The sequence below is a fragment of the Semicossyphus pulcher genome, unplaced genomic scaffold (genome assembly GCF_022749685.1).
Source record: "Semicossyphus pulcher isolate SPU_LCO1_2020_fin unplaced genomic scaffold, fSemPul1.0.p SCAF_22, whole genome shotgun sequence".
Taxonomy (NCBI): Eukaryota; Metazoa; Chordata; class Actinopteri; order Labriformes; family Labridae; genus Semicossyphus; species Semicossyphus pulcher.
Window position 1 is genome coordinate 6,655,569 of NW_027211696.1, and position 16,078 is coordinate 6,671,646.

General features: G+C 44.7%; 1 protein-coding gene across 1 annotated transcript in view; it reads right to left on the reverse strand.

The window, feature by feature from the left end:
* Positions 1 to 16,078, reverse strand: part of exd3 (exonuclease 3'-5' domain containing 3) — a gene marked incomplete at its 5' end in the record, with an annotated part of 40,420 nt that continues 24,342 nt past the window's right edge. The window contains 2 exons of the mRNA XM_069673573.1: positions 1 to 381; positions 459 to 525. Of these exons, the coding sequence (XP_069529674.1) occupies positions 20 to 381; positions 459 to 525 (429 nt within the window). The remainder of the gene's footprint in view (positions 382 to 458; positions 526 to 16,078) is intronic.

The window sequence follows — 16,078 nt, forward strand, 5'->3', positions numbered from 1 at the left end:
TGATGCAGCTCTACATTAATCAGTTCTGCTGCGCAGCCGCGACAAGCGCCGCGGCCGATTCGGCGTCCCCGTCTGTGATGTGTAACACCTCCTGAAACATGGAGAGCACGTGGCCGAAGTGAGAGCCTTCCCAGAACACCTTGCCGCATCTGGTGCAGATGTAGAAGAGCGGTATCCTCGGCAGGAGGCCGGGGGGCACGGTGCGGAGCTGTATGGGCGCCCCCCCGGGAAAGGTCAGCGAATCGGGATCCAGCCTTGAAAGAGGGGCCCATTGGCACTGAGGGGCATACCTGGGGAGCTCAGGGGTCGCAGTGGAGGTCAGAATGTCACCGAGCTGCCCCTCTTCCTGTTGTAGTGTGTAGTCAGTGTCCTGCAGAAACCCTACAGACAAGCACATACTTATAGATTGTACTTCATTAAAATAAACCACCTTCCATGATACTGCGTGGGGGACTGACCTTTCTGTTTGAGCATCCTGACCATGTCCTTTCTGGGCACCGCCGCATACTCATCGCCGTTACATGCCTGTAAAAACAGATACAAACTTCATTAGCAGAAGGTTTAAGATGTAAGAGGAACAGGGTTTCTTACACTGTTTAACAATCCAGCTAGCACCTCATTGAAACATGCTAACTTCTCAAGCCTCCTGGAGTATCTAGCAGCGCCTACCCTTATCAGTCGTACAGCAGCAACGTGTTTGAAGTTGTAAGTTTACTTTAGTGACGCTATGGTAACTATCGTGACCACAGTTTGACTATTCAAGTCTTCAAGTGTCAGACCTGTATGTAAAAACAGGGGGAGAACTTCTATTGACTCATTCACACCAACGGCAAACAGACATTTTCCCCAGCTCAGGGTGTGAAAGGGGCTAAGTGTTAGAGAAAGACGGGATCAGCGTGTGTAAAGACAGCGTTTACGCCTCAGTGACGTTCACATGTCCATGTCCTTCCCTGCGCTGAAAGTCTCCCCGGTGGGACATTAGTGACCCCTCGTTTGCCGGCCCCTAACGCGAACACACACACTCGTCTGAAAGGCCGCCCTGACAGCATGTCGGTGCTAAAAGCCTTGTCAACACACCTGAGCTCCACCCAGCAAACGGCATTCCACTTAGAGGTGGGCTGTAAATCAAACCACAGTCACAGACCTCACAAAGGCAGATCCTTGACTCGCTCCCTTAAGGACAGTTTGTGTGTCTTTACTTTAAAAGTGTAAGGAAGACTGCAGATCAGAAATAAAGAATGTCCTCTCCTGTGTGTGCACATGCAGAGCATGTTTGCCTCTGTGGTTGCTGAGGTCGGGACAGGAGAAAGCGGCTAGACAGCGGAGGTGTGGGAACAGCAGAGGTGTCATCTTCTGTCTTGTCCGTGGGAATGAAGCTCATCTCTCCCTCAGTACGTTCTGCAGTCTCCTCTTTGTATTCGCACACACACACAAATTCACCACACAGACAAAACACTTTACAACCCGCACAGACTACACTACAGTGCGCATAAACTGCATCAAAGCGCTCGCAGCGCATACACATGGCTCACACATACAAGCGTGGCGGCAGCCAGGAAAACAGACCCAGCTATTTGCTCAGCTCAGAGTTTCCCAGAGTTGAGCAAGCCAGAACCTGCTCTGAACTCTCAAGGCTAAGCCACGGACCGGCAGGCACGCACGCACAGCGCCTCGCACACACGCAACCTGGATGGAAACAATTCAATCTATAATTAATCAAAACAAAGCTTGTTACAAATCCAAAGATCCTGCAGAGATCTATTAGATAATTAAATAAAGCAAATGTGTTATGAGGAAAGCGAAAGCACGGATACTTAGGAAAAACATGACAAATGTCGCAGTGGGATTAGCACACATCCTGGTGATTGAAACAGATATCTTTCAATGGAAGTGCTAATGAACGTGGTGCATGTGGTGAGGTCCTGCAGTGCATGGTTTTTGAATGAACCCAGATGGTTGCTCTGCACTTTCATCTAAGATCTGGACCTGATGATAACAGGTGATATTTACCTTTCTTTGCATGCTGCGGGATGCAGACAAAGACTTGATTTTCCCACAGTCAATACTCAGGCATGCAGTGGTCAGAGAGAGCACAGAAAGTCTGCTCCTGCACAACACAAAGCATTAGACCGACAGTATTGTCAAACCATTTACAATTCAACATGTTTGGTTTAATATCTATTTGTGATGAAGAAGCACAACGTGGCTTTAGGTCCCTGCAGACTGTGCAGGTAATAAGTGATATCTGCAGCTGCTCCACGCTTACATGTTATTAATTGTGTTTTAAACATGTGTCTTCTGGATGCACGTCCGCTCTAACCGTAACTCACAAGCTTCTCTCCATTGCACAATTTACCGCTCAAGTTGCAGTGTGGATTCAGGTTTTCCTCAAAGTTCAACAGCATTTGCAAACATGCCTAATTTATTACAATACTGGCTTTAAGTCAGCTCTCACCAGGCCACAAAGAGCCTAAGATAATAAAATAAACCAGTAAACCCAAACTTTTTCTTCATTTTTATTCCACTCTCTTAAGTTTCAGGCAGTTGCTCCGCTGCTGCCTTCCCCAACTCTCTGTCTTTTGTTCTTTCAGTGTTTTTCAGGGAACCTCCTGCATTCTCACACTCCGTGTGGCCGTGCCAGAGAAAGAATGCTCCTTGCCGTGACAACAAAGGCTATCTAAAGTGTGATACTGTGTTTCAAAGGATGGGAGGTGGTGGAAAAAAAAAAAAAAAAAGAGGAGAGAAAGGGGGGATAGTGGAGGGGAGTTAGGAAAGAGGGAGGGAGGGGGGGGTGGGAGATTTTTCCCTAACGTTCTCAAACACACACACAAGCGCTCACACTGCACCGGCTCTGTAGGCAGCTCCCATGGGAAAATCCTAGACCAATCTCAGAAGGCGGTGCTTTTAGGGCCGATGTAGGTCACATGGTCGGAGCAGCCAATTGGCCGCCAGTGATTTGATTCAAATTGTGGTAAGTCAGGTAAAGGGCAGCGTGGGAACCGGAGAGAAGAAGCCCAAGAGCGGAGCGAGATCTGCACCAACGTTTCCCTTTGACAGTGTTGTCTTTTCCTTCTTAATGTGAATTCATGTCCAAGTTAAAAATACTTAATTCCACCGTCTGAGGCCGACGTGGTCTAAAAATTACACACAGTATACAAGAAAAGAACGTCTTTTTCTAGAAACTACAACACAGGAAGGAAAAATAAAACACACAACCCCAGAGATTCATTGTTTCCTCCCATCATCCTGTGTCTGCGTCGCTCTGCCATCTCTGGTGCCCTGTCATTCTATTGCCGCTGTGAAATGATGTAGGTCCATTGTAAGTGGGACGGAAAGCCGAGGTGGAAAAAGCCGCCTCATTTTACCGTAGAAATGATGAGTAAGGAGAGCTGACTGAGGTATTGACATCATTCTCTGCTTTCCCACACAGTCCCAAGGTCACGCCAGGTGATCTGGACACCTTCCAAGAGCGGCGGACAATCTCATGCATGAGTGTTACTGACAGATGCAAACTGCAGAGCAGAGACCTGTGTTAAGTTTTCTTTGGCTGGATGAAAGGAAGTGAAAGAAGTGGAAACATTTTTCTTCATTTAGCACTCTCCCACCGCACAAGCTGAGATGACTTAATGATGAAATGAAGTTATCTTTGAGAGGAAAATGAGTCCTGAATATCTGTTTTCTGAAATTTAACACCACGGACTTCAGAGGTGAGAAAATGTACTTGAAGACAGATTACATTACCGTTACACATTTCTTTAGTTCCTGGAATTGCTCTCTAAAGTCTGGCCCACCCTTAAGTAGGTTTTCAAATCTTAAGAGGTGGGGATCATTAAAGGATTTATCTTACATGACAACAAATAATGATAGATTTAACAGTTTTGTTCCTATAGTGTGTGGAGAGCAACGATATGAGCAAAACAGCACACCACACACTCTATTCAACAAGTCCCGACTCTCGAAACTGGAAATGTCACAAACTATTGAGGTCAAATCCGACTTCAGAGTAAACAAACATGGCGGACGTCGAGCAGGAAGAATTGGCTTTAATAGTTTTGAAGGGGCGTTGGTATAGCTCAGTTGGTAGAGTAAGCGCACCATGTACAGAGGCTACTGTCCTCGATAAACTGATCGCAGGTCACATATTTGAGGGGCGCTGATCGCAGGTTTGACTCCTGGTCTGCTGATCATTTGGTGCATGTCACACCCCACTCTCTACTCCCCGTATTCCCAGTCTCTCTTCAGCTGTCCTATCCAATAAAGTAAAAAATAAAAAAATAAAAAGTTTTACTTTTTACTGAAAATTCATGAAGAAAGCGCCCCACTATGGATGAAGATGAGGAGACGGTGTGAACATGGGCTGTACATGTTTACTTTATGCTTCGGGTTTGCTTTTGCCGCGATGGCTATACGGTTGTTATATTTCCTTCTTCAGTCAGCTTGCTTCCCAATTGGCTATCGTTTCGTCACCAGTGACAATCCACAGAATGTGTGCTCGGCTGTCTCGGATATTGGATCGTAACTATTGTGTTTAATATTTACGATTTGAAACCGGTGCGGCCAAGACGCTCCTTCCTGAGCAGATCAGAAAATCACCACAGGAAAATCTGGCAAAATAATCTTAAAAGGAGCAATTGTCCCCTGGAAAAAGCCACTATCAGTGAAAGCTGGTGTTTTCTGTAATTGATAGAAGCAATATTCAATACTGACATCATAGCTGTGGTGAAAGTTGTACAAACAGCTTGTGGTTTCGCCCATTCTACAACACCCAGCGTGCATTGCACCACTTGCTCTGAAAGGGATATATGACGAGAATATACCGGTGGATCGTCTAAAAAAATCTTCATGTCTGCAGTCTACATTTCAAACCTGACGATTTTGAACGAGACATGACATCGGAGGCGGGCGTCCTAGATTGCGGAAGTGTAGTTTAGCGAGCTCCCTGGCCTCCGCCAGATGACACGTTTTACGTAGTCTGGCAGAGGTTTTCCAGGGCCCGTTGGAGAAGCGGATAGCGTCCTTCAAAGGCACAGAGAGAATGAGCAATTTTTCCTATCATAATGGCATTAGCTCCCCATAATAGCATGATGACAGATGATATGTGGACTGTAATTAAAATGGTTATAATAAAGGAAACACACGTTTACAGGTAGGTTAACACCTTCTCATGAATCTATCATCATGTGATATCCTTGTACTGCGGTTTATTAGCACATTCTGTTTTTAAATTGTTTGTTGGATCTGTTAAAAACATACTCCTCCTGTATGAACTGTATCTATAGAATAGAGGTCACTCTCCAGCTGCAGAATTACAGCAGAGACCCACTGTGTGTACTTTCCCACAGTATCCTGAGGGTATCTGGCCAGTATCTCAGCCCTGACAGTCTGAGGTAATTACCAGCTCTGTTAACTAACCACTAACACCTGACAGCACCCTGAACTTGGACCACAGCGGAGCCTGTCTGGGCTTGACATCACACACACCTTCCTCTGACTCACTTCGCTCACACACACACACACACACACGTACAAACACACACACTCGCACTTACTTCACAGGCATGCAGAAGATGTAAAAACTCACGAGCGCCTCTCGCATACACACCTTTTTCTGACTCATGTTTGCACCCACTCATTTCATCCGCATGAAGCACGTACATCAAGTCACATCAACTCTTCTCTGATTTTCCCATGGGTGTAAATCATCACCGACCTGTGATACATAGAATATGACATCAAATGCTCCAAATGTAAACACTTTGGATATTGGCAGCATGGTGGGGCGAAGTCGTTCTGCCTCTGAGCCGGCATTGGACGTAGTAATAGAGGTGAAACGGCACTGCGCTGTGTGTGCGTATATGTAAAGCACGCGCTGTGAATGTTCTTCTTGCGCACGTTTCACTCCCACAATGAATAATCTCCAAGATGAAGCCGCAACTCTAACCACCTTCAAGTCAAAGCAAACCTATTTTTAAACTCAATTTTAGGTTAACTATGCACCTATTGTCTGCACTTTTGCTATCTAAATGAATTTTAAATGTTTTAGTCCTTTTAATTGTGTATTCTATTATGTTTTATTACTCCGTAAAGCACTTTGAATTGCCTCAATGTATGAAATGTGCAATACAAATAAAGCTGCCTTGGCTCGCCGAATGATTCTTGTGCAAAAGAATCATTAAACTGTAATTTAAAAAAAAAAAAGTTTCTTCTGAGTTCCACCAGACTACGCGTCGTAAAACGTGTCATCTGGCGGAGGCCAGGGAACTTGCTAAACTACATTTCCTCAATCTAGGATGCCCACCTCTGATGTCATGTCTCGAAATGTAGACTGCAGACCTGACCCACTGGTATATTCCCGTCGAATTTTGGATTCTGTACCGCTCTGAGCCATTGCCTGCAGAGATCAATGTCCTTGACTGGAAAACGGTAGTATTTCACTCAGGGAGGGGCACAATGCATGCTGGGTGTTGTAGTAATGTAGAATGGGCGAAACCACAAGCTGTTTCTACAACTTTCTCCACAGCTATGGCGCCAATTTCAAATATTATTGCTTCTATCGAGTACAGAGAACACCAGCTGTGACTGACAGAGGCTTTGTCCAGGGGAGAATTGCTCCTTTACACTCCTTGACCAATTGAGTGTCCCAACTTGAAGAGCAGCATTTATTTAAATATAAAATATTTATAAAAGCAAACGTACATTTTTTTGCAGTATTTATTAGGGGTTGGACAAAATATCCATACAGCAATATATCGTCATCCTGACTCGTGGAAATTAACTGGCTGAAGAAGTTAATCAGATGTATCATTATCATCATATCAATAATTACAGAATCACTGTATCGTGACATTATTGTTAACGTGGGCCACGTATCCTAAGTTACCCTGCGATTCCCACACCTAAGATATATGACTGACTATGGTTGGATCGCTGCCAAAAAGCCTAAATGGAGTATTATATTATAGCTTCAACATTAGGTTATGTAAGGTAACATATTATGATGATGACGTCATTTCCTTCTTTGATTTAATGTGGATGTGTTATATTATGAGTTATAATGAGGTACATTATAACACGAGACACATCCAGGACTTCATCCTTCTGCCTTCAGAATACGTAGAGAAACATTCCAACTTTGATGTATTGCTTGTTTACTCCAGCTTATAGTCTGTTAAACTCTTGCTAAATCTCTTTTTGTTTCTTCCTCTCGTCATCTTGTTTTCCACATTGAGCATTTTCTATCCCTCCACTTGGCCTCAACAGGTCTGCCTTTTCTTCCCTCCCTCCTTTGCGTCCTCAGTCCCTCTTTATGGGAGCTCACTAAAAGGGGTAATGAAGAAGATAATAGTCTTGAGTCTAGCAGATAACAGTCTCGCCGGCACACAAATAGCGCCGATGCTTTCCCTTGGCTCGGCACAGGCAGTTCATTCTGTTTTTTACCCACTCAACCTTCAACCTTAACCTCCATCTCTCCCTCCCTCCAACTGAACCGATGTCTTCTCCTCTTGTTCGACGCCTTGCTTGAAGCTCCGTCTACCCCCCTTCAGTGTTCCTCTCTTTCTTTATCCAAGTTCTCTCTGTCTCTCTCTCTCTCTCTCGCTCTCTCGACGCCAGATAGCTGGGGCCGGTCTGAGCCAAACAGCTGAGGAAAACAACGTGGTGAAAAGGTCCGCTGATGGTGCTGCTCACTGGGCAATCCGTTTAGAAGACGGATAAAAACAACTCATCCTAAAACCATTGAAAGATGGATTCAAGCACCAGTAAGACTTGCTTCTTTTATTCAAGGATCCTAGACGCTTAAATTATCACATCTATTGTTATAGAATTAAGAAGCAAAGTGAAACTGAAACTTCATGTCCTACCTCTCAGGGAGAACTTTTAGAGTATCTTGGAAAAGGAGAAGTGTCCAAACCCCACAGCTTATCGACAGGTGTGCCTCAAGGGTCAGTGCTCGGTCCCCTTCTCTTTTCAACATATACCACTTCACTTGGTGCAATCATTCGCTCCCATGGTTCTCATACCATTGCTATGCGGACGATACCCAGCTCTTCGTGTCATTCCCACCAGACGACACTACAGCCTCGGCACGGATCTCGTCATGCCTTGCCGATATCTCTAAATGGATAAAAGAACGCCACCTTCAGCTCAACCTATCCAAGACTGAGCTCCTGGTCATCCCAGCCAGTCTCTCTATGCAACCACAGATCAATATCCAGCTTGGACAAACTGAACTCATACCCACTAAGGCTGCCTGGAACCTGGGCATCATAATTGATAGGGGGGGTCTAATGCTAATTTCAAGCTTCATATTTACAGGTGGAGTAGCTTCGCATAATTTAAAAGTTAAAAAATACAGCTTATGCCTGAACTGACTCAGTCAGCTCTGTCCCTTTAAGAAACCCCGCCTCTACAAGCCCGCTTTCCTCTGATTGGCCAGTTCTCCGAGGCCTGCCGAGGCCGCACTTTGTGTCGTGTAGAGAAAACTGTGAAACCTGTTGTTCAGTTCAGCCTGCAGACCGAGCTGAGAAGCCTGGGGATTACTCCGACATACTTTTACCTACAGATTTTAAACTTTACCCACGTTTAGTCTGGACATCCAACATTGTAACATTATATATATGTGTTGAAATGTGAAACAGCAAAAAATGCCCTCTTTAAAATCCAGCCTATATCATATTTTTTCTCAATAGAATGTAGTGCAGTTCACTCCATGTAATGAACAATATTTCAGAAAAATACAAAAACAAACAAGGAGCTATTTTAAGCACAGATTAGAAGACACTTTATAATCATCTATCATGTGTGTTGCCCTGCTTAAAAGTATTAAACTTTTAATACACTACTAAGGGTTGAAATTCTAACAGCAAATCCTGTAATAGACATGTATCTTGGCAAACGGCAGACATTTTTGCTTTGTCAGAACTCTGATTGAAAGTCACCCTAGATGACGGCTCGCTTTGAGTTACAGATGTTTGAGGAACAGCGGCATGCCTGAATGTGTTGTCAGGAATTCGCTCTCTATTAATGGGAGCGTTAAATGTAAGAGGTCGCTCCACTTCAAACAAAACAGTACCAAGAATTGTTATCTCAACCTACTGAACAAGGTTGAACTAGGAGAAAGCTCCGCATGTTCGACTGCAAAAGGCTGACAAATGTTGAGCTTTGTGCTGCTGTTTGAGGTGCAATAAAGACAACTGGTCCTCGCAGACACAGTGCATCAAGTCAGCTCACGTTTGGCTCTTTGACGAGGACCTGGTACTCCAAATGTCTTTAATGTTTACACACGCTTACTCACTAAAACTGTGTAAATACACTAATATTCTCAGTCATCACTGCACCCATTCACCCCATAGTATTACGACATCCATGACTTTCTTTGACATGCGCTAACAGTTCTCAAACTGTCATTACACCCACACACTCTAAACTGAAATTCCCATCTGACCTGAATCCATCAACCTGAACTACATCTGTACACACACACACACACATATGCACACAGACAGCCCCGTCATGGGAGAGCCACCGGCAGATTCCTTCGCTCAACGTTTATCGCTGCTGGCGCATATTTCACCCTCAGCCCCCCCTCTTCACCCCTTCTCTCACTTTTCCTTTTTTTTTCTTTTCTCATGTCTTCCTGATGTCGAGGCGCACAGGCACGCAGGGAATGTTATTGTAATGCAGAGTGATTCATCCAGGACTGTAAATATTGACAGTGGTGGTGGTGGTGGTGGCTGCTGCTGGTCTGTTCTCTCCGGAGGAGCCGCGAGGGAATGGAGAGGAAACCAATCTCCCACATGGCTTTTTGACAGGCAGGGTGTCAGAGCCAGAGAGGGGATACCGGCGAATCATTTCATGTGTGTCCACTGGTCTGACAGTCGAATTCTTGCGTAACCGGATGATGAGGTCCTTGGCGGCAAACATGTGGTGTTGGATCAACTAGCGACAGAGATAATTACCAAGATTGTGAAATGAAAACCTACGTTGACCTACCACACTGCTTTAAACTTACCCTTAAATATCCCAGCACTGAACTTACTGAGGTACAAATTTCTATGTCTCTCTCCAGCACTACTTTACGAGTGCTTTTATAGTCTTGGCTAGTCTCTCAGTATAATCTTGCAACTGGATCTGCTACATTGTTCTGAGGAACCAGAGCATCACCTGTGTTTAATCTTTACTTTCCTGCCCTCTCTCCTCATCTGACCCTAAGGGTAAAAGCTCATTCTGCAGCGTGATGCCCACACTGGACTTACATCGCACTCAAGCAGGATCCAAAAGAAACATGCACTCTCATTTTGGGCAGTGAGTGAGATAATAACTGCACAAGCTCGTACAGAAAGAATTTCACTCACAGCGACATGTTTGCGTATCAAACCCCGAGAGTCACTGTGATGTAAGTCTGTCATTAACACATGCCTGTGAGGCTCTGCACCATCCGTAAGCACGGGCTGTACATACAGAAAAAAGTGTGAACATGTCTGTGTTTGCAAAATCCCAATGTATTACACACAGAGCTACATGTGTGTCCCATGTCTGTCTCCTTTTACAGACCTGATTCGCCTACGTGAGGGTTAAACCAACAGTGGGGATGTTTGACATTTTCACAGTTTCTTTATTCATGTCAGAGACTGTAGAAACATGGAGGAGGCCATTCAATGAAAAGCCACAGAACGTCCTTGAACAGCGGTTATGTTCTCCCCGCTATAAACAACCACTAGAACTATATTTCAAGCAAAAATACTATTTAATATTCACTGTGAACTGTTTAACCATTATTCGAAGACCAAGACATACGGAGAAAGAGAGACTGATTTACTTTTTCTCTGTTGGTTTTATTCTGCTCTTAAACGACTGTGCATAGTTGTTGTAGACGTATGATATGCTAGTTTTACATTTCAAAGTTTGCACTTCATTAGACCTCATTTTCACTTATCTTTTCTTTGACGCCTGCAGAAATCTCTGCATTTTTCTCCGGTTCAGAATGTCCCAGCACCTTTACGAGCACATAACGCTAATGCTTTCTTCTTCTTCTGTTATTTGAAGGCAGTTAGTACCATATTAAACCCAGGCCTGTAAAAACAATGGAAAACATGTTTTTAAGATGAGGTAATAGGTGCATGAACTGTTATCTCGAAGATTTCAGTTTCGTTCACTTTGGCAGCACCTATAGCGATAAACGGATATTGCAGGAGCACAATTGTTGTGTTGATTTTCCTCGCTGACGGTCGCTTTCCTTTTCAGACTAGTTTCTAGTTTGCCTTCATCTGAGCGTCGAGTTTGTTCCTTTTTCTTTGGATTTTCACTTATGTTTGAAATTGTATCTGTAGTCATCCATCTTTTCTTTGTTTGTTCAGCCATAGTAGATTACTGTTTACTCACAACACTTGCAGAGACCGGAAAAGCAGCCGCTTAGCTCCGCCTACCCTCTCTGGCAGACCAACCACTGCTGGCTGATGGAAAACGTGTCACTAACTGGGCGCCGCTTGTGATTTTTTCCACGAATGTCACCACAGACACCGAGTCTGTAATAATACTATATACTGCAAATGCAAAGGCTTTCATCTGTGGGCCATAGGCTCATGAACCATTGTGTTACCTCATTCGGCGATAGATAGTAACTCAAGAGACATTTATTTACAAGAAAATCTTAGAGATAATTATTTTAATGACTATTTGAATATTCAGAAATAATGACCCCTCCCTCAAAACCAACTATTACCCTATGAGCTAAGCTCATTACAAGGGGTATAATGGTTCAAAAACTTAGACTGAATTTGTGATCCAAACGTCCACAGTCTTAGGCGACGGATCCGTGTTATAACTTTTTTGATATTAACAGAAACACTGAATTATTTCAGAAAAATTCCTCCTCCTCCTGCACACTCTGCCCAGGAGTCACCCCTCACTTAAACCAAGCACAATATTTTCTGTAGTTGAGTGTGATTGACACAGAAAATCTACCGCTGTGTGGACAATGTCTGGACCTGATGCGTGCATGTTAGCAGAATTAAAATACCATACAGTCGACATGCCTGTTTGTGTCTTTCCTCAAGTTGCTTATTCATTAGGGATGCACGATATTGGATTTTTTGCCGATATCCGATATGTTACAACTCATTTAGCCGATTACCGATACCGATATTTTTTTCCCGCACACCTAATTGCAGAGATCATCAACTCTCTTCTGTATTGGAATTAGTGTACAGTATAATGGTGATACTCTTATCACATTTGTTACAACGGTCGGGGTGACGGGTCTTGAGATGGTTAATCAAGTTTGTAGTGTTGAAAGACTTTGCCTTGGCTCCTCCTCGCATCACCGAAGCTGAGCAGTCATTGCAAATAGCAGTTTTGCTTTCTATTTCGGACACTTTGAAAAACTTCCACACCACGGACATTTTGGCTTCTAACTCTCTCATGCTGCAGGTAGACACACGTGACGTCATCACGCAGCGCCGCGCAGGTCTTCTTCGCGCCGGGGACATTGCGCCGAGGTCGTTGCACCCATAACGTGCCGATAATATCGTGCATCTATATGAGTCATATGTAACAAAACTTTTGGTGCTGCAAAAGCACCTAACATTCTGTAAGTACCTGCCCCAAAGACCACCAACGTCCTAAGTTTAGTAAACCGAATGTAAATGTAGGTAAAAGAACAGAGGAAGGACAATTTAAGGCAACTTAACAAAGCCTAAAAAGCTGGTTTTTATCTCAGAAGAAAGGACAGTAAAGTGTGCAACAATGTGACTTTATGGAACCACAAATGACCAAGTGGTCCATAAGACAATGGAAAGAGGTGCTGGGCATGATAACATCATTACGGCTTCAAACTGGACAATCGCAGACACACATCTTTGTCTCTCTCAGTCATTATATACATATTATCAGCAGACACACACGGAAACAGTGGACAGGCTGTGGGAGGTTGAGATAAAGGCAAATAAAAGAGGGAAGGGGCTCAGGGTTAAGTGGCAATAATGATGCAGAAGAAGACATCAGTGTGTGTGTGTGTGTGTGTGTGTGTTCAAACTCACTTCAAAGTGTCTCTGGTAGCCTTGTTCATGTCAACAGGAGACACGGGAGAGGAACACAGCTTTAGAAACGCAGAGAGGTAGAGGGGGAGGTTAAAAAAAAAAAAGAGGGGGGTGTGGGGGTAAAAAGGAAGCAGTACACGATGGTGAACAAAGGCTGAAGGGAAAGAGAGGCCTGAGGTTGGAGGAGGGTACGGGAGGGTTAAGGAGAAGTGGGTCGGAGGTGAGAGGTTGGGGTATGAGGGCAGAGGAGGGGAGGGGACTCGCGGTGAAGGGGTTCACCTCTAGTGTGAATGCAATGAGGTAAAACCAAAAAATAAATAAATAAAAAGAAAGGACGATGGAGAGAGTTCCTGTGTCATACACCCTCTTTAATTCCACCCTTCCTCCCCTCCCTCCCCTCAAACGCGGCTCCCTCTCTGCGACCGGCCCCAGCAAATTCCCTAGGGCCAGGGGCAGTCCCCTTTCAGTCTCCAGTGACACAGTAATTAGAAGTGTGGGAACTGAATCCGTCCCTCTTTCTGAGCCCCGCTCTCCCACCCGCTGCCCTCCCGCTCTCCCTCCTTTCGCTGGCCCTCGACCCCCCTCCAACCCCAACCAGCTCCCGGCTCCTACCCTTCCCCTCCACTTCCTTTGCCACCTCTCTTTTTTTTTGCACCCAACCTCGGCTCTCAATGTCAGGAAGTGGCATCTACCCTCGGACACAGATCCAACATAGGCTTTTATTTTGAAAAGAATGGCTGACATTGACCTTATACTTTAAAAAAAAAGCTCCTCCGTTATCCCCAACTAATATGATTGACACCTTAAAACACAAAATGCTCTTAATAGACATTGTATGGATAGTGTAGCATCACCTTTAAGTAGATTCAATTAAGGATCACACATCTAACAAAAGCCCATATGGGCCGAATCCTCAGGGGCCACCTGTGATGTTCATGGGAGCTCTACATCACACACACTCACACACATACACACACTCAACCCCATACCCTTCATTCACCCCCCCTCCTCCTCCCCGAATCCACCCCACCTCACCCCCCGCCTCCTCTACAGCTACAGAGTCCCCTATCTCTCCGAACAGAGCAACGCTGTCTCTCCCGCTCTCTGTCAAGCCCACCACCACCGCCCCGGCCCCCCCATTCGCTATCTCTGCGGCGATAACCATGGGAACAGCAGCACTGTGGGAACGGGCCACCAGTTGACCAAAATAGACAGCAGGAAAATGGAGGGAAAGAAAGAAAGAAAGGGCTCCCTGCATCCAAGGAGGACTGTGTGTGTGTGTGTGTGTGTGTGTGTAGGAGGTCCATGGGATCATCTAGACAGACAGGTACTCAGGCGCTCCAGTCACCTCTGCTTTCCACCGGCAACAAAGGGGGACGCTGGGTGGCTTGAGTTGCTACACTAATTCATTAATGTGTATGCGGCTTTGGTTCGAGTAGGTGGGACGAACAGAAAGTTCCCCTTCTCACACAAACACACATTTTCAACGGTCCTGCAGTTAGATAGCAGCGTCCCACGCAAGACGGCAACACCCTTAACCACACACACCCACACCCAAACAGCACACTAATACCAGGCCGTCACACACCCAGTCACACCCGCAACCACGCACCTCTGGAAGCACATGTGCAAACAGAAGCATTTAATCAGTAAGTGTACATAAGTTCAGGAATGGTGGGTATTAAAAACAAACGTAAAATAGTCGTGCAAATATAAATTTCAACTGATACCAGGCTGACGTTTTGTGCTCTGAATTCTAAGAAAATACCAGAAATATAGCAATTAAAACACCTTTTAATGATGATAAATCTGACTGTTATATGTCCCACTATATCAGCATTCTGCCCCATATTTGCATCATGGCCTTATTGTATTTATATAACAAAAAATAATAAGAAAATATAATATGAATCCGAAATACGACGAGAATATACCGGTGGATCGTCTAAAATATCTTCAGGTCTGCAGTCTACATTTCAAACCTGATGATTTTGAACGAGACATGACATCGGAGGCGGGTGTCCTAGATTGAGGGAGTGTAGTTTAGCAAACTCCCTGACCTCCGCCAGATGACGCCTTTTACGTAGTCTGGCGGAGGTTTTCAGGGCCCACTGGAGAAGCGGATGAACTGGCCCTTTAAAAAGGACCTTGGTCATTAAACTAAAATTATATCAGAGAAGTGATTCCCTCCATTAAGAACATCACAGCTGGAATACACACTTCTGTATTGCATATAGGGTTTCTAGCAAAAGCTAATTTGCAACCCCGGTCCCTGGTTAAGCTTTCTACTAAAAGGTCAGTACAAATCATCATTAAACGGAGCACATACTGAAGTTGAGATGACTATAACGTTTAAAAATGACAAAAATACACATTACAAACAAGAGTTTGCTTTCCTGCATTTGGTGCCTCTGCAATGCTGCACACAAGAATACATGCATGTAAACACTTTATGTCATTAGTTAAAATGTTGGGATGCAGTTCCTGTGAGAAACGTTACACACTGGTTTTCCTTGGCCTGGGAGAGGAGGAGGAGGAGGAGGAGGAGGAGGAGGAGGAAATGGGGGAAAAGACGCAAGTTGCGCATCATCATTTTTTTTTTTTTTACCTACTGTGGGTCTAATTTTCCATCCCTTTTATATCCTGTGTGTCTCTAAAATGCTAAGAAGTCCAATAAATCCCAAGATTTGGCTTCCGTTCTTATTATATCTCCAGTTCTCTCTCCCCAACTTACAGTATTTAATCTCATCCTTTCTCTCATATGCCTTGTGTCTTTGTCATCTCTTCTCTGTAATCTGGTTTCTATCACCCTGTCCATCTATCCACACTACACCCTTTTCTTTTTCAGGCCCTTCCCAGGCCAAGAAGCCTGACCCCTCCTGTCTTCTACCTCCTTGCTCCCTGAGGGTGGAGGGGGTGTCTGCCTGTGACCATTCCCACCCCATGAGGACTTTCGCTTTAATCTGACTCTGAGAGGAGAGAGAGAGAATAGAACAGCCTAAATGTGTGTGTGCGTGTGTACCCGGCGAGCCTGCAGCTCCCAA